The 25,221-nt window shown below is 34.0% G+C and overlaps 1 protein-coding gene across 3 annotated transcripts in view; it reads left to right on the top strand.

The window, feature by feature from the left end:
- Nucleotides 1-25,221, top strand: part of Atf6 (activating transcription factor 6) — a 284,449-nt gene that overhangs the window by 204,892 nt on the left and 54,336 nt on the right. For all 3 annotated transcript variants that reach the window (XM_047554909.1, XM_047554905.1, XM_047554920.1), the window contains one exon: nucleotides 15,170-15,254. In XM_047554909.1, the coding sequence (XP_047410865.1) occupies nucleotides 15,170-15,254 (85 nt within the window). The remainder of the gene's footprint in view (nucleotides 1-15,169; nucleotides 15,255-25,221) is intronic.

Raw genomic sequence — 25,221 nt, 5'->3', positions numbered from 1 at the left:
TTGTTTTAAAGATTAAACATTTTGTCTTCTTTGTCTGAGGTTCTGCCTTCCAAGTAATCTAAACTGTTGGTGATGCTTTCTATTGAGTTTTTTAATTTGGTTTACTGTTTCCTTCATTTCAAGGATTTCTGTTTGAGTTTTTTTCAGAATCTCTATCTATTAAAATGATCTTTTGCTTCCTGGGTTGGTCAAAACCGTTTATTGGTGCCATCATTCATTGCCTGCATTTGCTCTCTTATCTCATCCTTGCTTCTCAGATCATTTTAATTATGTAGCTTCTAAACTCCCTCTCTGACATTTCTCCTCCCATGCTATCATTGAACTCTATTGACATAGCATCTAGGTTTGTTTGGGACACTTTCTTTCCTTGTTTTTTCATGTTGTTCGTGTATCTTCCCCTCTAGCAGTAAGAATCCAAGGTATTGCAGTTTGCCCCCTATAAACTTATAGTGTCCCTGCAAGTTTCCAATACTTCACCTTAAAGTGGGAGATCAATATTAGCACACAATACAAACAATATGCATCCTTAACCCAAATAGTCCCTATTAATATATTAACAGTATTGTCTTAATAAACAGAGATGATGAGTTCAATTATTATCTACAGCATAAAAAATAGGTTTGCAATAAGGACCACAATTTCTAATGGTGGATAAAGGGGATGGCGAGGGATGTAGGATGTAACGTTAATGAGATAAGAAGTGAATCTATAGAGATACTACATTGTAGGAATAGTGAAAGCAGAATTAAAAGAAATTGGTTGTTAGCATGAGAAAAGGGAGAAAAAGTCTCCAAGGAGACAGGTAAGAGGGAAATAGAGTGAGAAAAATAATAATAAAAGAAAAGAGAAGAAGGAATAATAGTAGGTATAGTAGGAATAATTGTAATAATGCTACTAATAAAAAATTTTACAATAAAACTATACTGTACTATCAAACCTCCTAGTCTAAAGTAGCCTGATGCCCAAGAGGTACTTGATAATGTGGTATCCCAAAAAGGAAGCTGCCCCTCTAGGGATGGTGACCTCCATGTCAGGAATAATCCATGCTAGCAAGCAGAGGTGACCCCACATGTTGGTCAATGGTCAGCCACGAACACATTTAGTGTTGATGGTAAGAGAAATTCTATGTTTCTGTTTGACTAGCAAAATAGAAATTAGTGGAGTTAATTAAAATAGGAATCTTAGGAGGAAGATAAAAGGAAGATAAATTGGAATTTAAGATCTAGACAGGGGTTTGGTAGTGTAGCTCAGTGGTAGAGCACATGTTTAGCATGCATGAGACCCTGAATTCAATTCCGAGCACCACCCTCTTCCCCTCCCTATAAAAGAATATTGCAACAGAGATGTTTAGTAAAAAAAGATGTAAATACGAGTCTTGAGATAAGATGTGAGCCAATTGTATATTTTAAGTCACAGAACTAGAACTAGAAGAGAATACCAAAGAATATATGCAGTAAAAAAAAATTAACCCCTAAGAAATATCAATAATTAATGGGATTGTTGGTGGAAGGGAAAGAAAGAATGAATCAATGTGTGAATGAATGAATATTGGAGGGAAATCAGAACTAAGAGTTTACAGAGGGAAAATTGAAAATGTCACATGCTTCAGAGAGAAGGTGGAGTGAGCAAGTGAGTTTGACAATTAGATTGTAATATTTATAAAGACAGTTTCAGAATGGTAGTGATAGAGTCAAATTTCATTACTTTGGGGATCAAATAGTAGATAAGGAGTCCATTGGTTTATGACTCTTTCAGTCTATTGCATTTTACTTACCTAAAATAATACCATTATTAATCTAATTAAAATTAATTTTTGGACTTTATCGGTCAGACATTAACCAACAAAATCAAATGTGAGAAATGAAGTACCGTGCCAACCATGGTTCTTGGTTGTAACAGGGGGAACCTATGTAATTTAGTTAAAACAAAAACTTAACTGCTTATGTTGAACAGAAAAGGAATTTATTGGAAGGCTTCATAGAACACTGGAGAAATAGATCCAGAGCAGTGATGGGAACCAAAGGAAGCCATACAGTCAAGAATAGCCATTCAGAAAGTTGGGTTAGGATAACATACAGCTGGATACCCACATTGCTGCTAGCACTGATAACAGTGGCACTCTCCCAAAACTGCTTTAAATAATCTAAATTTGAGTCTTTATCCACTTAATATTTAAGTCTTTGATTTGGGGGGAGGTTAATGGAGAGTCAACCTATGGGCACTTTACCACTGAGTTCTTTTTATTTATTTTAATTTTGATACAAGGTCTCACTAAGTTGCCCCAGCTGGCCTTGAACTTGCAATCCTCCTACCTCAGCCTCCCAAGTCACTGTGATTACAGGCATGGACATGCTTAGATCACATGTCTGTGCCCTAGTTGCTAGAAAGCTGGGAGAGAGATTATGTCTCCCCCGCCACTTCAGAGTTCTGTAGTTGTAGATATTTTCCCCACAGAAACTCACTCAATGGTAATACCTTCAAGTAAACAAAATAATGAAGTACCAGGTAGCCAAAAGCAGCAGTGAGTACAGTAAAAACTAAGTATCAAAGTTTAAAAATTTGAGGAAATTAATTTGAAATTCACATGACCAAAATGAAAATTATTGAATGCAAATAAAATCTAAGTCTTGACTTACTAATATTAAATTCAGGAATATCCAAATTAAAAACTTGGCTTAGGTATCTCCTAATTCATACCTTATATTAGAGTCTCTTCTATATCCTCCTCTCTCCCCAAATCTCTGGGTATATGTAACCCATTTAGGATACATAAAAGCTGCCTGGTCAAACCACAAGAAACAAATGAGGATATCATTATGGAGCCCAGTAGTAAGAGCACATTTCTAGGGGTGACATTGGTCTCAGCTAGACCTGAAGAGACATTAGGAGTAGCTGTGGCCCTTCAAAGGGGAAAGGGAAATACCACAGGCAGGACAGCAAGGCTAGTCTGAGCCTGGGGGGAAAGTACAGCAGGTCATAGTAGGAACTAACTGAATGGGTGGGCCAGACTGGGATCAGGAGGGATGACAGACATGGCAATGGAGTGGAGAGCAGAGAAGGGTATCTATCTGTCCTACAGAGAGTAGCTGCCCAAATCCTAGGCCTATGAAAACTGTGTTTTCAGGGGGAGGCTAAGATTTAATTTGATTTTTAAAGATGCTTCTCTGCCAGACCATTACTAAGTCCCCACAGAGGAAAAGACCCCTTATCTGTATAATTCATACCATAGTGAACTTTGGCTTGTCCCCTTTTAAAACTGATTTTATATGGTGATACATCTAAAAGAAATACAAAGCCAACACCTCAAAAATTTGACCAGTGACAGAGGCCATTAATGCAGTCTCTTTAAGATACTCCAGAGGGCATATTGAATCAAACCATAGACAGCAAAATTCCCAAAGATTTTTTTTCTCCCACAACCCTCCATCTGTATCACCTTCATATACACCATATAGTCACCAACCCAGTCTCTTCTGCCATTACAAGGCCACAGCTCAGGCTGGCCCTCTTCACCTATTTTTTTTCCTACTTTCCAACCTCCAGAACTGTTTTCTCCATTAACTCAGACCTCTTAAAATTTAAACCAAATTAGCTTCTCTTTAACCAATTACCTTGCCTCTACCACATATACAAATATCAGTACTTAAAAAAAAAAATCTTGAAAGCACCCAGAGTTAGGGTGGAAGTTTTAAATACTTGTGCTTCAAGTATTTTTCCCTTTAATTTTTAAATGAAAGGCAGTAAAGTATGGTGTGGGGGCTTCTTTTCCTGACTGAATTCATGGAGAGTATCTATGACAGCTGGCATTAGTATTTATGAAAAGAAATAGCTAGAGGTCATGATGGAAAGAGGAAAACAGGTAGGGACCAAATTACAAAAAACGTTTCTTTCCAGGCTAGAATTTGGATAATTCATGAGTTCCTATCACTCTCTTTCTTATTCAGACAACTGTGAAGTTGAGGGGAATAATCTAGACAAATTTAGATTTCCTCTATACGTGTCCATGTTGGTGTTCCCTGTCAAGGACTTCCCTGATCTCATACTTAAAAATATATATATATATATCAAACACTTATAATAGTGCTTTCTACATGCCACTATTCCAAGCACTTTAAAATACTAACTTGTTTAATCTTTATAAACAATTCTTGCAATTTTTTGTGGTTATAGCCAATATCTTACTGATGAAAAAATGAGGGCACAGAGATTAAGGAATTTGCTTTAGATACTACAGCTAGAATCAGGTGGTAGAGTCAGAATTCTAACCCTGACAGTGGCTCTTAACCTCTGTCTATGCCACATTGGCCAGTGCTTGTGAAAACAGAGTTCTAGAACTGTCTGCATCAGAATCACTAGAGGTGCTTGGCCCACCTCAGACCTACCATATTAAAAAAAAAAATGTAGGGGGTGGGAGACCTTGTTATTTGTATTATAAAGTCCCTCAGGTCATTCTGTTATGCATCCTTCCTTAGGAAATTCTACTAAGGATCTACTAGTGTCACTGTGTTCACTTCTTTGTATAGCTCTGTTGACTATATGATTAAATGTTTTCTGTACCTTATTAGTACAGAACTTAAAATTCATACTATTATACTTTAGTTTGCCTTTTAAGCTATTACTACCTGAAATTTAGATGAAATTCTTTCTAGAACAATCTTGACCAACAATTAAGACAGAATTTTTATTTATTTCCTATTCATGCATTGTATCTCAAAAATGCACTTTAAAACTGAGTAGAATCTCAGAACTTGCTGTTCCATGTATGATGAGAATGAAGAAAACTGCTAGGTTCTGGAAAGTACGCCCTGTATGGTATGAAAAGAACCCTCTGGATTATAGAACAGGTCTGTATAGTACTATAGCTCTGTTCTTAACTGGGTTGATAGATGAGAATAAAGCTCAGCTTCCAGTGTGAGCATGGGTACAGTTTGACTGTTTTGCTAACCCAATTTATTTACTAAGGTAGGAAAATCGGATTACTGTAGATAATGATTAAAATTTCAAGGGCATTAACCTTAACTGACATACTTTTTCTTACTTTATAATTTGCCTTGGAAAAACCAATCTTTACTAAAATGTACTCTAGTGACATTTATTATTCCTATTTGTTTGAAACCAAGATCAAAATTTTCTTGGAAAGGAAAGGATCCAAATCTGTAGAGAAGACTGGGAGAATATCCAAAACACCAAGGTCATACAAGGAGAGATAACTTTAGAAATGTGAATTAAGTGGGACTCCTTTTATTAATCTCCTTCCAGAAAGCTGTAGACTCACTGATATGAAATACCTTCCTGTGCTCTTTTCCCACCCTGCATGCTACTTGCACACCCACATGGAATTTGGGACAACTTTGAGCCTCTGCCTAGGACTTCAAAAATAATTTTATGTCTCAATTCAACATCCCCCCACCACCACTTTTTTTTCCCAACAAAAAGTAAAATAATTCTCTGATGTACCTATGTTTAAATTTTTTTTCTTTAAGTATTTCCTAGTATCTCTTTTCTCAGAAAACTTGATTTAATTTGCTGTAGCCATAGACCTTTCTCCTTGCCCTCCTGTGGTTTGCTGTGGTAGTATATCTGTAGGACACAATTTATTCTTCAGGAAATTTACTTCCTATCAGCAGTGGTGGACAAAGTAAATTTTCTAAATGAAACATCTTGCAAACATTATGTCTGACAAACTCTCAAATGGTTGAACATTTTTTAGTGTTTGATATTTTTTCTTAATAAGACTTTTTTCAAAAAATTGCTGCACTATTGACATTCAACAAATGATGACTGACAACCAGTTTCAGGAATCCTAACATTTCACACATTGCTCAGTCTTTGGAAAAACTCTCAATTAGAGCTGATAAAGTTTTGAACTTTGATTAGCTCCTATTATTGAATTAAGTATTAGGTCAAAGATTTTCCGGTCCTATACCTGTTCTAATCACATAACCAACATTTTGTCTATCAGCTTTCTCTAGGGAAAACAATCCTGAACTGGTTTAGAAACACTTTTCCCTGCAACTCTCAGTAGAGAAGAAAGATTTGAAAACTACTGTTTTATCCTTATGAAAGTATTTATAAGAAACCATTTGGACCAAGAAACTAAAACTTAGTTCTGTGTTTTTAAAAAAGAGAATTGTATGTAACTGTTAGGTTGAAGCTTTCGAAATTACTGATAAAAATGTATTCACAAGATTAACAGTTTAGTATGGTTCAATTTAATACTTTTTTGTATGTGAATAGAAGAAAAGGCAAAGGTCAACTGGTCATGTTTACAGCAGGGGGCTTCCTGCATAGTTTGATATAAGTATACCTTAAGCAAAAGTTGAGTTTGCTCTTATTAGAATTTCAAGCTAATTTTTCCTCTCATGACCTTGCTAGCATTATCAGGTTTGTATTAAGTGTCAAAATTTTTCTCTTGTCAAAATATAAACATTGACTTTTTCTTGGGCATCTGTTGCACACTAATAGTTTTGATTTATTCTTCCTCTTTCTGACACACATACTCATGGTGCAGATGCAAGCTTTACATTTCCTTGTATTGGTCTGTAATTTTATTGTGTACAATAGTGGCAGAAATACTGCATTCACATTTGCTATTTATATAAATGATTTCTAGTTTTGAGATGAGTAATGTCCTTTATGTTTTTACTGTGATGAGAAGCTCTACATCATAAGCATTTTAATAGACTTTAAACAATACATTCCACTAAATTTTACTACTTTTTTTTTTTTGCAATTTTCATTTTCAGGATATGTCACTGTGTGTGTCTGTGTGCTTTAATGATTTAATATTTCCTAACTGACAGTTCTTTAGTGAATGAACACATTTGGTTTCTGGTCTGCAATTAGTATAGGTATAAGAAAAATTTTAGTTCCAAATGTTGTGAATTTAGATAAGTAACTTTGAAAAGCCTGCTTTTTGTTGTCATTGTTATTGTTCTAGTCAGTTTTACATGACAGAATGCATTTTGATATGTCATACATAAATGGAGTACAACTTCTCACTCTTCTAGTTGTATATGATATAGAATCACACTGGTCATGTAATCCTGTATACCCATAGGGTAATACTGTCTAATTCATTCTACTATCCTTCCTAACCCATATCCCCTCTCCTCCCTTCACTCCCCTCTGTCTAACCCAAAGCACCACTATTCTTCCTTAACCACCACCTCTGTATTGTGAATTCACATCCACATATCCAAGCAAACTTTCAGCCTTTGGTTTTTGGGGATTGACTTATTTCACTTAGCATGATATTCTCCAGTTCCATCCATTTACCTGTAAATGGCATAATTTCATTCTACTTTAAGAGTGAGTAATATTCCCTTGTATATGTAAACCACAGTTTCTTTATCCATTTATCTGTTGAAGGGCATCTAAGTTGGTTCTATAGTTTGGCTATTGTGAATTGAGCTGCTCTAAACATTGATGTGGCTGTGTTGCTGTAGTATGCTGATTTTAAGTCCTTTGGGTATAAACCAAGGAGTGGGATAGCTGGGTCAAATGGTAGTTCCATTCCAAGTTTTCTGAGGACTCTCCATACTGCTTTCCACAATAGTTACACCAATTTACAGTCCCACCAGCAATGGATGAGCATACCTTTTCCCCCACATCCTCGCCAACATTTTTTATTGCTTGTGTTTTTGATAATTGCCAGTCTGAGTGGAGTGAGATGAAATCTTAGTTTTGATTTGCATTTCTCTAATTGCTAGAGATATTGAATTTTTTTCATAAATTTGTTGATCAATTGTATTTATTCTATGAAGTGTCTTCCCAGTTCCTTAACCCATTTATTGATTGGGTTATTTGTATTTTGGTGTTAAGTTTTTTGAGTTCTTTGTATATTCTGGAGGTTAGTGCTCTATCTGAGGTGCATGTGGTAAAGATTTTCTACCATTCTGTAGGTTCTCTCTTTATGTTATTGATTGTTTCCTTTACTGAGAGTAAGCTTTTTAGTTTTTATTGATTCTTGATTTTACTTCTTACTTTTTAGGAGTCTTGTTAAAGACTAAGCCAGCGTGGTAAAGATTTGGCCTACTTTTTCTTCTATTGGGCACAGGGTCTCTGTTCTAGTTGAAAGGCCTACTTTTAATTGCTGCTTTGGCTCTCTTATTTTTGAGGGCAAAAACTTCAATTTGTTTGGCAGTTTGAAAGAATCTGTAAGGTAAATGAGGGGTAAAGTGATACCAGAAAAAAAAAAAACCTCTCAGAAATGAACATAAATTAGAGAAAATTTAATGCAAGCTATTTCTGAAGTAAAATAGATATTGTTTTAATTTTTGATCTGGTTTTAAGAGTTTCTGTATTTGAAAACCAACCTTATCTCAGGAATCCAGTGAATATGGGCCAAATATAAAATATTAAGTAAGAGGCCTTTGTTGTCAGTATTGTCCTGATACACAAAGTTTTTTGAGTAATTGAGGGCCTTGTTTATCCAAGTCAGAGCTGCTCAGTGTCACAATTGCAGCCTTTTGCAAACTGAGATTCCTTCATTCTTAGGGTACCTCATAACATATTAAATGCCTTCCTTTCTATCAAAGATAAAGGGCTCCAACCCTGAGCCAGAGAAACCATCTTATTTAGTATAGCATGGACTAGTAAACGGTCTGCTAATTAATAAGAAAATTGGTTAAAGCAGAGAATTTTTAAATATATATATATCTTTATTTCACTTTATTTAATTATATAAATATGCATTCATTTGCCAGTTTGCAATGTAGGACCAAAGCCTTTTCTTTGAGTACAAATCTACTGTTTAGATTTCCACTTTGCCCTTCTTGCATAAGCTATACTCTCAGTTCATAAACCATAATTTCCAATATCATTTACAGTTGTTTTAAATTAGAACAAGAACTTAAAGATACTTGGTAAGCAATTTGACTTATGATTTTTCCCATGTTTTTTATAGTGGTTTTGCAATGAATAAAAGATTAACCTACTCACTTATCAAGACTTGTTCTCTTTCACTCACACTATTTTATCAGTTTACAAAATATTTTATTAAATAATAAATGTACTCAGGAAAATTAGTTTTGGTGAAAAAGCACAATTCAAGTACTCATGAAGGTTTGGTATGCTGTAGGCTCTAGTCAGTTTCATAGGGGGAGTTGAAAGAATCTTTTAATTTAGTAAGTCAGTTTCTAGTCTATGAGGATACACAGAATCAACATTTGATAATTCAGTAGGATCTTAATGCTGTTGTGATCACTACTATAACCTTAAGCTAAGCAAAATGTGATCCTCTTCTTTTGTTAGGTCAATCTTGAACACTTTTTATTTTCTACAAAGAGAAGAAACAAATAACTTTGGATTTTGTGTCATACACTATGGTTTAGTTTATTTTAACAAAATGAAAGAGGGAATTGGAGAACTATAAAAAATAGCACAATTTCTCATGTACAATATTGCATAACATTGGGAAACTGCAATGATGCCCCCACCCTTGTTTCTGTAACTTCTTCTGGGAATATGATTAACAAATCATTTGATATAATTTTTGTCCACATGGGTTCATCCCTGAGGGCATCGTGTGGTATGTAAGCCTTATAAAGTCTTCTCAGGACTCCACTTGAAAATGTTATTGTATAAATATAGTGCACAAATAATTTTTTTTAAATTAGTGGTATAGTTTTGAATAACAGTGCTGAAATAGATTTATTCCCATGGCAAAATTCTTTTCCTTCATTTCTTTTTTATTTTGAAATAGTTTCAATTTTGCCATAGTTGGATTATTTTAACTAATTTAATAGAAAGGAAACAATTTTGTTCAAATTAATCAAGTTGATTTTTTCCAATATTGATCTTTCTTCATATTAGTTCATTAACAAGGATTTAAGTAAAATGAAGTGGGGCAGCAAGAAGGCTAAATAATACATATGTTCTCTCTATGCTGTTAAAATACAATAGAGCTGTGCTTGATTACTGCAACTCTTATTAAGATTCCTCTTGACCAAATACCTTTAGTATTACTGCACACATTTATAATATAACTAGTAATTGGGCTTGGGTTTAGGCTTTGAGTGATGGAAAACCCAAAATAATAGTGGCTTAGACAAATTAGAATTTTATGTGTACGTTCCAGAGGTCTTATGGTAGCTCCTTAATCATCAGGATCTCCATTTCTTGTCTGGTTGCTCTGCTTATAACTTCCAGCTCATGGTCCAAGCTGGCTACTCCAGCTCTAGCAGTTATATCTGCTTTCTAGCTAGCAGGAAAAGGGAAGGAGGAGGAGGGGAGCTTCCATTATTACCACCTTGAAGTTGTTGTTGCAGGTACCACTTCTTGCTGTTCATTGAACAGAACATGTGACCTCACCTGCTTGCAACAGAAGCTGGAGAGTATACTCTTATTCAGAGTGGTGACATACAGACTAAATATCACAGGTCCTGTTTCTATGCTAAAAGTACAGAAGAAGAGCATATATTGGGGACAAATGGCTGTTTATATGACAATTCATATTGTTTATCTAACAAAATAAAAACCTAGGTTTGTATTCCTTAAAAGAAAACTTTCTCTATAGCACAGTGCTAATATATACCAGTACTGTGCTCAATAAAATTTTTTAAATGAAGTCAGTAAATATTTGTTGATTAAAGTTCCTTTGTTTCTATAGTTGTGACTAATGGGATAATGAACTAAAAAAGAGTGAGATGAATACAGAGAAGGAAAATGATTCAGGGTTCATTGTTGTGAGGTGCAAGGCTCATTTATTTTGAGGAAGTGAAGGTAAATGTTAAATGAAGCAACTGCACTGTTCTAGCTGTCTATATGTGTATAATTATTTATTATATAAGATAAGCACTATTAGAATTTGTAATATACCAAATTTGGTTTCCTTCAGTTGTGGTCTTCAGGCTTTGCCAAACAAGCACTTTAAATTGCAGGTTATGTCACATGTGAGACCCTGCGCACAATTCCTAGCACTGCTAAAAATTAAAAATGTAGGCTGTTCCTCCCTAGTTTGCAAATCTTTAATGATGAGAGACAAAGCAGGTTAACTAATAATTTGTATGCATGCAAAATTTGAGTCTCCTTTTTTCATAAATAATAGCATAGTTTTTAGTTTCTCCTACAAAATTAAGTATCTTGTTTGAAATTTAATGAAGAGAGAAAGTAGGAGATATTTTGTTAATCCCAGCAACTTGGGATGCTGAGGCAGAAAGATCACAAGTTCTAGGCCAGTCAGGGCAACTTAGCCCTGACTCAGAGTAAAAATAAGCTTAAAGAAGGGCTAAGAATGTAGCTTAGTGGTAGAGCACTAGCATTTACAAGGTCCTGGGTTCAATTCTCAGAACTGCAAAAGAAAGAAAGAAGGGAAATAGTGTTTAAAAACAACATTTAGTATGGCATCTAGATCTGAGCAGACAACTCAGAATTAAGTCTAAGCCTGACCTTAACCCATGACCACTGGAATCTTAAGTGTGTTTATTTTTATAATAACCTTAATTTGGGGCTTACATGTTTTTTTGTTTGTTTTCCCATTCAAATTAGAGACCCTGAAACAGTATTTTAATTCTAGGAATTAAGCTATTTATACTTTTCATAGCAGGAAGATCAGCAAATTGTGCTTTTTCTTGGTTAAATTATCTTATTCTCAGAAATGTGTGATCTTTGTGTCTAACAGTGCTCCTTAAAAATGAAACAAAACAAAACCAGAAAAAGAAGAAAAACTACTACACGGCAATGCTAGAATTCTAACAACTTCACACATCCTTCCTCACTTACTTCTTTTAAAAAAAGTATTCTCGTGGAAATGTTGTCTTGAGTTATACAAAGCACATGTAGTTACTGGAAATGTTTTCTACACAGTTCTGTTTATATATATTAATTTCAATTTGCTTTTCACACTCTAGGTTTATTTTTTATTAGCTTTGCTGATAATTGCATTTCAATCACACTGACTTTAAACTAAATTGCATTGAATTTTTATCACTTCTCATTTTGAGGAGTTCTAACCTATAGCAAGTTTGAATGATTGATGAAACAATGAACATAGGAATAAGGAAACAAAGTAAAACAAGTTAAACTTAGGTTCAGTTTTATGTATGCTCCCTTAAGTGGAAATGCTATCATGTTCTTTTTTTTTTCTGTGATAATTTTTGTTTTTGCTAGGAGGAAGAAGATTTATTCAAAAGAGTAGTTAATATCAAAGTCATAAGTCATTTATAATCAGCTTTAGAATAACTACAGCCACACATACATTTTCCAAAACACTTCAGTTGTCCCCTTTTCCAAAGCCAAACTCTTCTTGACTCATTTATACTTTTAATAATTGTGTGACTGGAGACCAGAAACCTCAGATAACCCTGATTCACTTACAGATCATCAAAAGTTGTCTGTGGTATATTTATTTTCTTCCCATTTTTTCATTGATGCATTATAATTATATATAATGGTGGGATTTTTTGTTACATATCTGTACATACACACAACATAACAATATATTTGGTCAGTATAATTCCCCAGTATTTCCCCTTTCCCTCCCTTTTCCCTGTCCCTTTCATCTACTATATTGATCTCCCTTTAATTTTCATGAAATCCTCTGCCCCGCTACCACCTTTCTTTTCCTTTTTCCCCTCTAGCTTCCACACGTGAGAGAAAACACAAAACCTTTGATATTCTGAGTTTGACTTATTTCACTTAACATAATGCTCTCAAGTTCCATCTCTTTTCCTGCAAATGACATAATTTCACTGTTCTTTATAGCTGAATCAAACTCCATTGTGTATATATACCACATTTTCTTTATCCATTCGTCTGTTGATGAATACCAAATTGATTTTATAGTTTGACGGTTGTGAATTATATTGCTATAAATATGGATATGCTTGTATCACTATAGTATGTCCACTTTACTTCTTTAGAATAAATACTGAGGAGTGGTATAGGTGGGTCATATGATGGTACCATGCCTACTCTTCTGAGGAGCCTGCATATCAATTTCCATGATGGACATATCAATTTATAATCCCACTAATAGTATAAAAGTGTTCCTTTCCTCTACATCTCACCACCATTGTTTGTGTTCTTTTTTTTTTTTAATTAGACCTTTTTGCTTTATACATAATAGTTGGGTTCATCCTGACAAACTCATACATGCATGCATTGTTTGTATTCTTGATGACTGTCGATTTAATTGGAGTGAGATGAAATCTCAGTGTAGTTTTGATTTGCATTTCCCTAATTGCTAACAGTGTTGAACATTTCTTCATATATTTGTTGGCCATTTGTAATTTTCTTTTGAGAAGTATTTGTTTAGTTCATTTGCCCATTTATTAATTGACTTATTTGTGGATTTTTTTTTCTTTTTTCTTTTTTAGTTCTTTATATATTCTGGATATTAATCCTGTTAGAAGAGTTAGCTAGCAAAGATTTTCTCCTGTTTTGCAGTTTTTTCATATTAATTGTTTCCTTTGCTGTGCAGAAGCTTTTTAATTTGATACCATCCCATTTATTAATTCTCGGCATTGTTTTCTGAACTTGAGGAGTCCTGGTGAGAAAGTCGTTTCCTCTGCCTATATGTTGGAGTATTGACCCTGTTTTCTTCTAGGAGTTGCAAAGTTTCTGGTCTAGTTCCTCGGTTTTTGATCTGTTTTGAGTTGACTTCCATGCAAGGTGAGAGATAGTCTCATTCTTCTACCTATGGATAGCCAGTTTTCCTAGCCCCAGTTGTCAAAAGGCTTTCTTGTCTCCAGTGTATGTTTTTGGCACCTTTGTCAAGGATCAGATGACTGTAGATAAATGGGTTTCTCTGTGTCTCTTATTCTGTTCCATTGGTCTATATATCTGTTTTTATGCCCGTACTATGCAGTTTTTGTTACATAGCTCTGGGTATAATTTGAAGTTTGACTGTGTTATAGTTAGAACTATATAATAGTGCTAGACACATATTTATAATTCTTTAACCTCTCCTAATAAGCTATACACTTTTTAAGATCAAGAACTATGCATCATCTTTAGCATTTATTAAAAATATTTAATGTTGTGGCCACCTCAAAGGGGTAAGTAACACTAAGCAGCCAAGGTGCTAAGCCCTTGCTCTGCTTTAAGCAGACTCTCTCTTTTACATATTGGTAATTTTGGATAACATATTAGAAGGAAGTTTCTTTTTTTTTAATTTTTATTTTTACAGACTGCATTTTGATTCATTGTACACAAATGGGGTACAACTTTTCATTTCTATGGTTGTACACAATACAGATTCACACCATTCATGTAATCATACGTATACATAGGGTAATACTATCTCAGTCTACTACTTTCCTTCCCGCTTCTCCTCCTGCCCCATTTTCTTCTACATCATCCAAAATTCCTCCATTCTTTTCTTACCCCCTGCCACCCGCCCCATTATGTATCATCATCCACTTATCAGAGAAAACATTCCGCATTTGTTTTTTTGGACTTGGCCTATTTCACTTAGCATGATATTCTCCAACTCCATCCATTTACCAGCAAATGCCATAATTTCATTCTTCTTTATGCTGAGGAATATTCCATTGTGTATATATAGCATAGTTTCTTTATTCATTCATCAATTGAAGGGCATCTCAGTTGGTTCTACAATCTGGCTATTGTGAATTGAGCATTGATGTGACTGCGTTACTATAGTATGCTGATTTTAAGTCCTTTGGGTATAGGCCAAGGAGTGGGATAGCTGGGTCAAATGGTGGGTCCATTCCAAGTTGAAATTTCTCTTTTAAAAAGGAGTTTGAAAATGACTGCTTAGTGGGTACACAATTTAGTATATATAATATTATCTAATCTAGCCCCATCATTTTACAGGACTGGAAAGTGAGACCCAGAAAGGATATGTATATAATCTTGTCCAGATCATACAGCTTAGTGGTAGAATTAGAATTAAAACCCCTTTTCCTCACTGCTTAAATGATACTCTTTATAGTATCCTGAAGCATATGTATTATCAGAACCCATGAGTATTCCAAAAATTCTGCATAATCCCTGGTAATGGTACATACCAGTAAGTGTGTATTACATTAATTAACGAATGATCTTAAGATGATTTGTAGTAATTATCTTTAAGCCAGGTCCAAATAAAAACTCATTTTCATGATCCCATTGAAATGTGAAACTCAGAGAAAGCCTAAATTTGGCCTGTTCTAGCACTGAGCCAGTTGTTTATATATAACAAATTGTTATTTCTTAATTTTAGGATCACCTACTGTTACCAGCTACCACCCATAACAAGACCACCAGACCAAAAATGTCAATTGTATTACCAGCAATAAACATAAATGGTAAGTTGAAATTTCAGTTTATGAACAACATGAAATTCCTGTGCTTAGCCAAGATTCTCTGGATTAATAGAAAAACATTTGAAGTGTTCAGTTGGGCAAGTATAACTCCATGCATTGTTTTTTAAACATCCCATGATTTTCACAAAATGTTACTTTTAAATTCCATTGTTCTTTTTAAAAAATTCCTATATTTTTAAAGAAAAAATAGTTCTCTTTTATTTACAAAATTGGGAAACAGCATTTGACTGCTCCACAGACTTTCTGTTGGGAACCTTTTTAGTCATACCTGCAGTATAAGAAGTCTTTGTTGCCAGATGTGGTGGCTCATACCTGGAATTCCTAATTCCAGTGATTTAGGAGGCTGAGGCATCAGGATCACAAGTTCAAGGTCAGCAACATAGTGAAACTCTATCTCAAAAAGAAAAGAGGGAGTACTGGAGATGAAGCTCAGGAAAGTCCCTGTTGTGTTCTGACAGAGATTTTGTAATTAAGTTTTTGGAACCCAAAACAGTTTTCTGTTTTACCTAAATATTGATAAGATTCTAGATCAAACAACAAAAGTCTGATTTGTGTAATCTATAATAATATTGATGAGTTCGATATTGATGGTGTAACTTACATTTTGTTCTATGAGTACTGGGTATGAAACAGAATATAAATAATACTATGATTCTTTGAGGCTTTTGAAAAATGTCAAGGGGTAGTATACCTGCTTATAATCTAGAAGGAAAATAAAATAAGCACAGAAATCATTGTGCTCCAAAGAGAAATTCCTGTAAGTAATATACAAAGTACTAAAGAAATGTGGTGAAGGAGAGATTACTTCCAGCTGTGTTCTTCATAGAGACGAGAAATAATTTGCTTCCAGCTGTGTGTAATAAATGAGCATAGTAGTTATTGACCATTTGCTTTCTCTGACACATCATATTAGGCTTATTGAATAGAAGAGTTGACCTTTCTCTCAAATCCATTTATCTGGCATAATAAAACTACTAGTAAATTTTCTGTCTAGTGATTAGAATCTGATAGTCTATGAGGAAGATGGAACTAACCTGCAGTTGAACCAGTCCACATTTCTGATTGATGATCATGATTATACCATCATATACCTCTATAAAACAAACCACTGCATTTTGAGTGGAGATTCTAGGTAAATTTCATAAAACTTTGTTTTTATAGAACAGGTATTTTTCTTTGTATATTAAAGACCCTAAAGAACTATATAATTTCATGAGCTACATATAAAGATAGCTTAGTAGAAATACTTAAGAGGCAATTTATGGATATAAAATATATTTTTTCTGCTAAAGCATAAAAAATTTGATATTTACACAGTCTTAAAAATATTCAGAAAATTTAAGGGGAAAAAACTATGATATTAGGATGAACATCTCTTTTTGCAGTAATGCCATACCTCTAAAGTTATTCATGGAATAATATTTCTACCAAAAAAAAATTTCTACCTAAAGAAGGACCATATATTCCAAAATTACCATACCAATACTCCAAAGATTATACTTGGTAAATCTATTTATTCACATCCCATAGGTATCTGTGTTTCTCTACTTGAACTATAAGAGTTAACTTTGTTCAGATTGTGCAGTGAGGCTATTTTCTAAGTTTTATCAAAGCAGAAATCACTTAATTTTATTCTTCTGATATTGAGTTCTTATGCAAGAGAATGCCTGGTTTTATTTTATAATAGCTGTCCATTTATATTAAGCCAAAAACAATAATATGTTGGACTCTTTTTATCTTGGCCAGGAGACTAATTTTTGAAGATGAGTTTTTCATGGATTTGGAAAATATAATCATTAGAGGATCATTTCTTTTTTAATCTGTTCCAGATTCTTTGTAAATAAATTTTTAATATTTTTCCTTTTTAAGATATAGTAGACTATTAGAAAAATTGAGTTTCAAATTCAAGAAAGATTGATTGTGAACAAACCAAGTTCAAGTACTATGCTACATCCTCATTCTCTTCTCTGAATAGTCCCTTCACCTTCTTGCTCTAAGGATACTTGCAAATTGGAGCCCTATCTCATGTACCTCAGCACCCACAGAGAGATAGGTGGATCCTTGTTACCCACTACAACCTCCAAATTGTTTTTCCTTCTTTTTCCTTCAGTTCCCCTAACATCTTTCAAGTATGTAATATCAGGTTTTACTCCTTTAAGCCTTGTTTGTTGTTGTCACCTACCCCACCTTCACTGATGACTCTTCTCCACTGCTTTTGACATCTCTTTGTGTAACTTCAGCATCACATAAGTTTCATCCAGTGCTTTAGCCTTCTTTGATACAGTCTCCTTTTATTCTCTGCCACTTAACCTCCCTTCCACATCATAATCTAGACCTTATCATTGACAAAATTACTCTGATGCTGCAATACTGGAATTCTAACAGTGCTTCACTCATCTTCCTCTCCTCCTTTAAAAACAAGTGTTTTCATGGAAATGTGTTGAATTATGCAGAGCACAAGCAGTTGCTGGAAATCTTTTCTCCACAGTTCCCCTCATGTACATCACAATTTCAATTTATTTTTCACAATCTGGGGTTGTTGTTAGCTTTGCTGATAATTTTATTTCATAGTCACATTGACTTCGAACTAACTTTCATTGGGTTTTATCACTCTCAGCTACATCGAATTCTGCATTTTGAACAGGTTTTTTTCATATAGCAATTTTGTTGAATGAATGATGAGACAACATTGGAACAAGAAACAAATCAAAATGGATTAAACTTGGATTTAGTTTTGTCCCAGTTTAACCTTGCTCCTTAAATGGAAATAATAACATGCTTTCTTTTTTTTTCTGTAACAATTCTTGATTTTGCTAGGAGAAAGAGGAGTTATTGAAAATAGTACCATCAAGGCCATGAGTCATTTTTTATCAACTTTAGAATACTTACAGATACACACACATTTTCTAAAACTCTTGTGTTTTTCCCTTTTCTGAAGCCAAACTCCCTTTGGAATCTTCTCACATATCCTACTCTTTGTTACTTACTCTCTAACTTTAATATCCACATTCCAACTATTCTCTTCCCTCAGGAAACTCCAATCCTACCCCGTTTCTGTCTTTCATCCTTAATATTCGTGCATTCCTAGTGCATTTCCTAACCTAGGTTTTCTACTGTCAGCTCTCTTGCAGACTCCTCTTACTGCCTGCCTCCTATCTTCATAGATGCACTTGCCTGGAAACATCCCACCCTAGTTAAACCCTTCTGTTCATTTTATGCCTGTTCTCAGTCAGCTGAAAATAACTGAAAAGTATAATCCAGTCAGGACAAGTAGATTCACTTAAGATTCAATACTGCCAATCATGACTACTAAATTCACTTTCCTTCTCCCTGGAACAAGGATTTCTCACCTTCTCTTCTCTACTCTCCAATATCCTCTCTTCCTCCTCCCATAGCTGATGAACTCACTAAAATCTACTTGGAGAAAATGTCATGATGCAAGACCTATGTCATATTACCCTACTGCCAGCCCAACTGTATCTACACATACAAACTTTGCCTTACCTCTTATTGTACTAAAAGAAAATCTCTTCCTTTGGGTTCTAAATCCTGGCTTTTCTGTTTACCAAATATGTATTGTTAGGCAAGTAAATTAACTTCTCTGTACTTCAAAGGAAATATTAGTAATACCTTCCTTTTAGTATTGGTATGAGAATTAAAATTCTTTAAATAGTACCTATTTTGGGGGGGTTAGCTGCTACGGTACTACCATTGTCATTGTCATTATCATCTCAAGTAACTCCTCATCTAAAGTGACTCCTTCCTTTTGGGGCCCTAAATCTTAGCACCTCTAACAGTTTCGGGACTGCTACTGCATTTATGCCCTTTCTTTCAATTTCTTTTTCTCTTCTGGATCATTCCCATCAACATATAAAATGTCAATATTACTTTTGGAGACTCCTTAACTCCACATTCTATTTCTTTGCTACTCTTCATAGGAAAATTTTTGAAGGAATTACTTGTACTCAGTACCTCCACTTCATTATTTATCTCCAATTCTCACTTCTGTTTACTCTTTACCAAGATTTTTCCCCTTCCAGAAGGAAATGCTCTACTGAAATACTCTTATAAAACAATCATCAATGACAGTGTCTCGCTAAAGTAAAAGATCACAGTTCTGTTTTCATATCCAACCTCTCAACAGTATTTGACACAGTTACCTATTCATTATTTAGTCCCCCAAATTCTTCTTTAAAAATTTCAAATCTGTAGAAAAATTGAAAATGAACATAGTAAATATGTGGAGACATATTACTTAGTTTTCATCAGTTGTTAACAATTTTCTACATTTGCTTTATGTCTATCTACACGCACTTTTTTTAAACCTTGAAAGTTGCTGACCTCCTACCTTTTTATTCTTAACTATGTCTCCTACAAAAAGGACATTCTCTTATATAACCACAATAAAATGATTATACCACACACACAAAGAATATACTTTAAAGATTTTTAACATTCAGGATCCAAATATCATACATTACATCCACTTACAAAATTCCATTTTATTTTCTTTACTCTGCAACAGCTCCTCTGCCCTTTTGATTCTCTTTCTTGACATGTACATTTTTAAAAAATTGGACTTATTGAGGCATGTTGTATTTATAATAAAATCTAACATTTAGTGAGTTTTGGCAAATGTAAGTCATTGCAAAACCACCACTTCAGTTACAATATAAACATTTTTATTAATTTGAAAAGTCCCCTCATACCCCTTTCCAGTCAGTTCCCATATGGGAATATGTATATATGTACATATATATATATATATATATATATATATATAAAATTTTTTTTTACATTTCTTCTTTATTGAAACACTTTTGATTTTTTAGGCTTTCATGATACTATGGCTTGTCTAGTTACCCTCATGTTTCTCTTTAGTCAGCTTAGCCATTTTCTCCTCCTCTGAAAGAACAGGAATTTTATTTGTTATATTTGTCCCTTACCACCATATCCTCAGCAACTAGAACAGTGTGTGGCAAAGGTCACATTGTAAGACCTTGAGGAGCTATAATTTGTGTTAACTCCTGTAATACTCACCTGCCAGCTAGGTATCGTCTTCACTTTATAACAGAGGATATTAAGCCTTAAGCCATTTACATAGCCACTACATAACAGAGCCAGAACTTAAAATACCTTCTGATTAGTTATTATATTGTTGCTTTAGTATTAAAGATGAATATGCAAGTATTGAAAATATTTGGAATCCTAAAATTTCAGATAGATATTTATAACACTTTATCCTTTTTATTATATTATATACACTCATTTACAACATGTGCTTGTTGAACGAAAGCCTAAGTTAAGTAAGGTAAATATTATTTGGTCATTTGTGGTCACTTGAAAGATTTAATTCTTTTTGTGCCTAGTAACAATTGGCAAGCACAGTTCAGTCTCCTTTTGAAATGTAAAATAATTAAAATATGTACTAGGTCACCTTTATACCACATTAACTGATATTTAGAGTTCACAAGGAAAAGTGAATTGAAATTATTAATTTCCTTTTTGACAATTGTTCTACAAAGGAAAACATGTTAAAATCTTGACCTACAGGAAATTTTAATCCTACAGAACCCATCAAGACTCAGAGATTTCTTCGACTTGTTAGACAAATGAATTTGATAAGTTGTATAATAATTTATTAACTATAATCTGAAGAATATAAGTTATGTAGGTAACTATATATTGAAAGAGCAGATATTTGTGAGGCTATTCCTAATAGCAGAAATTTTCATCTGAGCAATATAAGGGTTTGGGAAAGTTGAATAAAATATATTCTCTGTTTTTCCTGAGTCCAGAAGTTACATGTACCTTGGAAATAAAAATGAGTTATTGGTGATCCCTTTTTCTGACTTAATGGAACCTGTAGAATTTTAAAGAGGGTGGAAAAGGACAAAAAGTAGAGACATAAAGTCAGAATTTATTGAGCACCTGGTTTATGTAGTACACTAGATGGCAATATTTGGGAAGAGGAATTTGATTTTCCAATTCTGCAAAGTAAATTACATTTCCAGGTCAATGTTTGGTCTTAAACTGCAGTGTATGATGATTATACTTTGTAATTTTGAACCTTGGAAAAAAGTTTAAGAAATAACAAAAAAGAGTAGGATATGGACATAAAATTAATGCTATTTAGAAATGACCAGTCACATCATTCTATGTTCTCTGTGTCAATTTTATTTTTGTAATATTTTTGTTCTTCAATTTTATTCTCTTGATTATTTAAATTTGTTTCATAAGAGCGTTGAAAACCGGTTAGTGAAATTGCAAAGAAAGAAAGCCTTTCTTTGCAAAAGTATTCATGCTGAAGATTATTGAAATAAAATGCTATGTATATTTTTAAAAGGATTTTAAAAAGTGATTGCTTGGTTAGCCAGAGAAATGGATGATGAATTAAAAGCTATTACTGTTTTTTAAAAAAAGGATTCTGGAAGTTCTGCTTCTAGTACTTTAAATCAACATTTCCTGCTTTTAGAATATTTCCATTTATGCCTTGGTAAAATTGCTCCTTTTCCTTCCTTCACTCTCAATAAATAACTGAACAAGAGAGAACATAGAAGAAACTTTTAGATTTATTTTTTTCCACATTTTTTATTGGTACATTATAGTTGTACATAATAATGGGATTTGTTGTTACATATTTATACATGCACCCAATATAACAGTATAATTTGACCAATATCATTTCCCAGCACTTTCCCCCTTGGTTTTATTTTTTTTAAAGATTCTACTTTATATACATTTTCATCAGGGAATGAACCTGATATCAGCAGATATGTTTCATCATTTGACTATGCTTTCATGTGTGTTTTTATTTGCTTTTACTCTTCTCCTTCCCCTCTGTCTGCCATGTAACAGTTTAGTGTGGTGTGTGAATAATAAAAATAAACAATCCTGTTACCTTTGTTCTAACATGTTATTATTAACAGTCCTAACTGATGAACAAATGAGTACTAGACTAAACTGTAATTATATTTAATCTCAAAGTAGTTTCCATATAAGGGTATCTAGGAGAATCTCCTAGCAATGGTATGCAAATGCCAGGGCCAGCACATGAAACATATTTTAAGTTGGAAAGCACAGAATAGTAGGGCAGGAAGGAAATCAACTAAATAAATGTGTTGGTTTTAATAATAGGAGAATGTTGATACAACTGCTTTTTATGATCACAATTTTGTGGAAGTGGCTATTCCAAAGCAAATGTATTTGGGAACTGTCCTATTTGTTCTGCCCCAGTAGGCTGGTTGCCTAGCACTCTGAGAGTGGTATTTTTTTACTTGTATAAGTTCATTTCTCTTTAGAGGCCTGCAGTTGTTCTTTTTCTTTCTTTTTTTAAAAAAATTTTTAGCCTTTCATTTTTCATTCCATTTCATAGTCACATCCAGAAAGCTGAGTGAATGGAGTCATCTCTTAAAACCATGTTTTAATTTTTTGATGCATAATCATAATTCTCAGACTTTTGACTCATTACTAAAACCAGTAGGAAATGGAGTCTGGTGGCACATACCTGTAATCCCAGTAACTCAGGAGGCTGAGGCAAAAGGATCACAAGTTCAAGGCCAACCTCTGCAACTTAGTGAGACCCTTTCTCAAAATGGAAAATAAAAATGACTGTGTATATACACAATGGAGTATTACTCTACCATGAAGAAGAATGACTTTATGACATTTGTGGGTAAAATGAAAGGATCTAGAGACTATCATGCAAAATGAAATAAGCCTGAATGAATTCTCTGATATGTGGATACTAACACACAACAAGAGGTGGGGGAGGGGAAGAATAGAAGTTCAGAGGATTAGACAAAAGGGAATGAAGGGTAGGGAAGGGAAGTATTAACTTCAAATAAGATGATGAGAATTAACATTTTTACCACACAAATTCTGGTAGGTAATACCTTTGTAAGTACCTAAGTTTGTATTTTCAGCCCTTGAACTGACTTCCCAGTTTTCCACTGACGAGACCATCATAGAGTCTAATTCAAATTGTCTTTAGAATTTGGGTATAATTTGGTTTAAATTCTCAGAGTTCTTTGAAGATCACCTACCATCCCACCCCATTGATGCTAAGATACCAGATAGGCCTGGACCAACAGAGATTATTTAGATATGTTCTAAATCAAACACACTATACCAATTATTTTTTCCAAGAAAGATCAGTTAGTACCTGGTAGTATAAATTCCCAAAACCTATGATATAGAATAAAAATTTACATGGATATCATAGATAATAGTATTTTAATGACTAATATCATTTGGTAGTGATAAAAGTTAAAATAAAGATCAAAGTTGAAGTGGACCAACCATAAAGCAAACTTCAAATCTGAGTTTAGGATAAGAAAAGTGAAGGGCATTTAATATATTGAAAAGCCCACAGCAAAGAATCACTATGAACCAATCCAGTTGCTGATTCAACAACCTCAGAGTACTAAGGCCAGGATTGCTGAAATTCTCTTGGCTTTTCTCAATCACAAAGTGACTGCTACAAATCATCAAATTTTGTGTTCCAGGCAGAAGAAAGGAGGAAAGTTAATGTCTATCAGAAAAACAAACATTTTTCAGAAATTTATAACAAAGTTCTTTCCTATGTCTCATTGAGAATAAACTGTGTCAAATGTTTAAGCCTAACTTCAGCGTAGGCTCAGAAATGTAATATTTTTATTAGGCACACTAAGAACTGAAAAAAATATTAAGACTGCTTTTGGTAAGAAAATAATGGGTGGACAATTTAGCAGCTGCTGCTTGCTGCAGCACTCCATTATGTGCTGAATTGGGATTGGGCAAAATGTCTGGGAGGAGACAGTAAAGAGAATTAATGTTGAAAAGAGAAAAGAAATAAATGTTTATTGCATAGGATGTAGTCAGATGATTTTGGTCACTAATGAATGTAGGAAGTAACTATAAGGTCTAAAACATAAAAATAACACAATGAAGATTCTGTTAAGAGACTCTTGAGCTGGGTACAATGGTGCTGACACCTGTAATCCCTACTCAGGAGACTGAGGCAGAAGAATCCCAATTTGAGGCTAGTCTGGTCAACTTAGTGAAACTCTGTCTCAAAATAAAAAATAAAAAGAACTGGGATGTAGCTCAGTGGTAGAGCACCCCTGGGTTCAAGCCCCAGTACTGAAGAGAAAGAGAGAGACTATTAATCATTAGAATTAACTAGGAAGAAAGATAGGGAAGATGAGCTAGGAGACATTGGGAATGAGAATATTAAAAGTCTGGAATGGAAAGAGAAGAAAAAATTTCAAATTCTGAGAGAACTTCTTGGAATTTCACTTGGAAGCTGATGGTATGTGAAGAAGAATGAATGAAAAGCTGATTCCATGGCTTTGAGACCGAGAGACTAATACTACCATTCAAATAAATGGGTAAAATTGGGGCTGGAGTTGTAGCTCAGTGGTAGAGAGCACTTGCCTAGCATTTGTGAGGCACTGGGTTTGATTCTCAGCACCACATAAAAATAAATAAATAAAGGTCTATCAACATCTAAAAAAAATTTTTAAAAAAAAGGAATAGGTAAAATTGGAAGGACTAGTATTAGATTTAAGCATCTTGAATTTGAGATAGCATTGGAGAAATTTTAATGTGACTCTTATGAAAGAACATCACTAAGTAATTCTCAACTAATAAATTGTTTTCTCTTTCTGCTTTTCTTTTCCTCAGATATCACCAGCCCCCTGATAAACTAGTGTTCCCTTCTGTCCATTGTATTGTTTTTTTTGGACTCCTTCTTATTCGTTACCTCAGTACTTTTACAAGACACAAAGCTTATGGAGATGGGGGCAGGCAGCAAGAAATAAGGAGTGGGGATCTAAAAGAAAAGGAATAAAGCTGAACTCCCTCTCTTTCCTTGTTTGCCCTGTTTTGTTTCTTTTCCCCCTTTTTATTGGTACAATTGGTGTTACTAAGATTAACCTGCCTACATTATTGCAGTAGTATCCTAACA

This window comes from Sciurus carolinensis, chromosome 1 (genome assembly GCF_902686445.1).
Source record: "Sciurus carolinensis chromosome 1, mSciCar1.2, whole genome shotgun sequence".
NCBI classification, from domain to species: Eukaryota; Metazoa; Chordata; class Mammalia; order Rodentia; family Sciuridae; genus Sciurus; species Sciurus carolinensis.
Note: the sequence above shows the minus strand (reverse complement) of the source record. Positions and strands in the feature narration are given on the sequence as shown.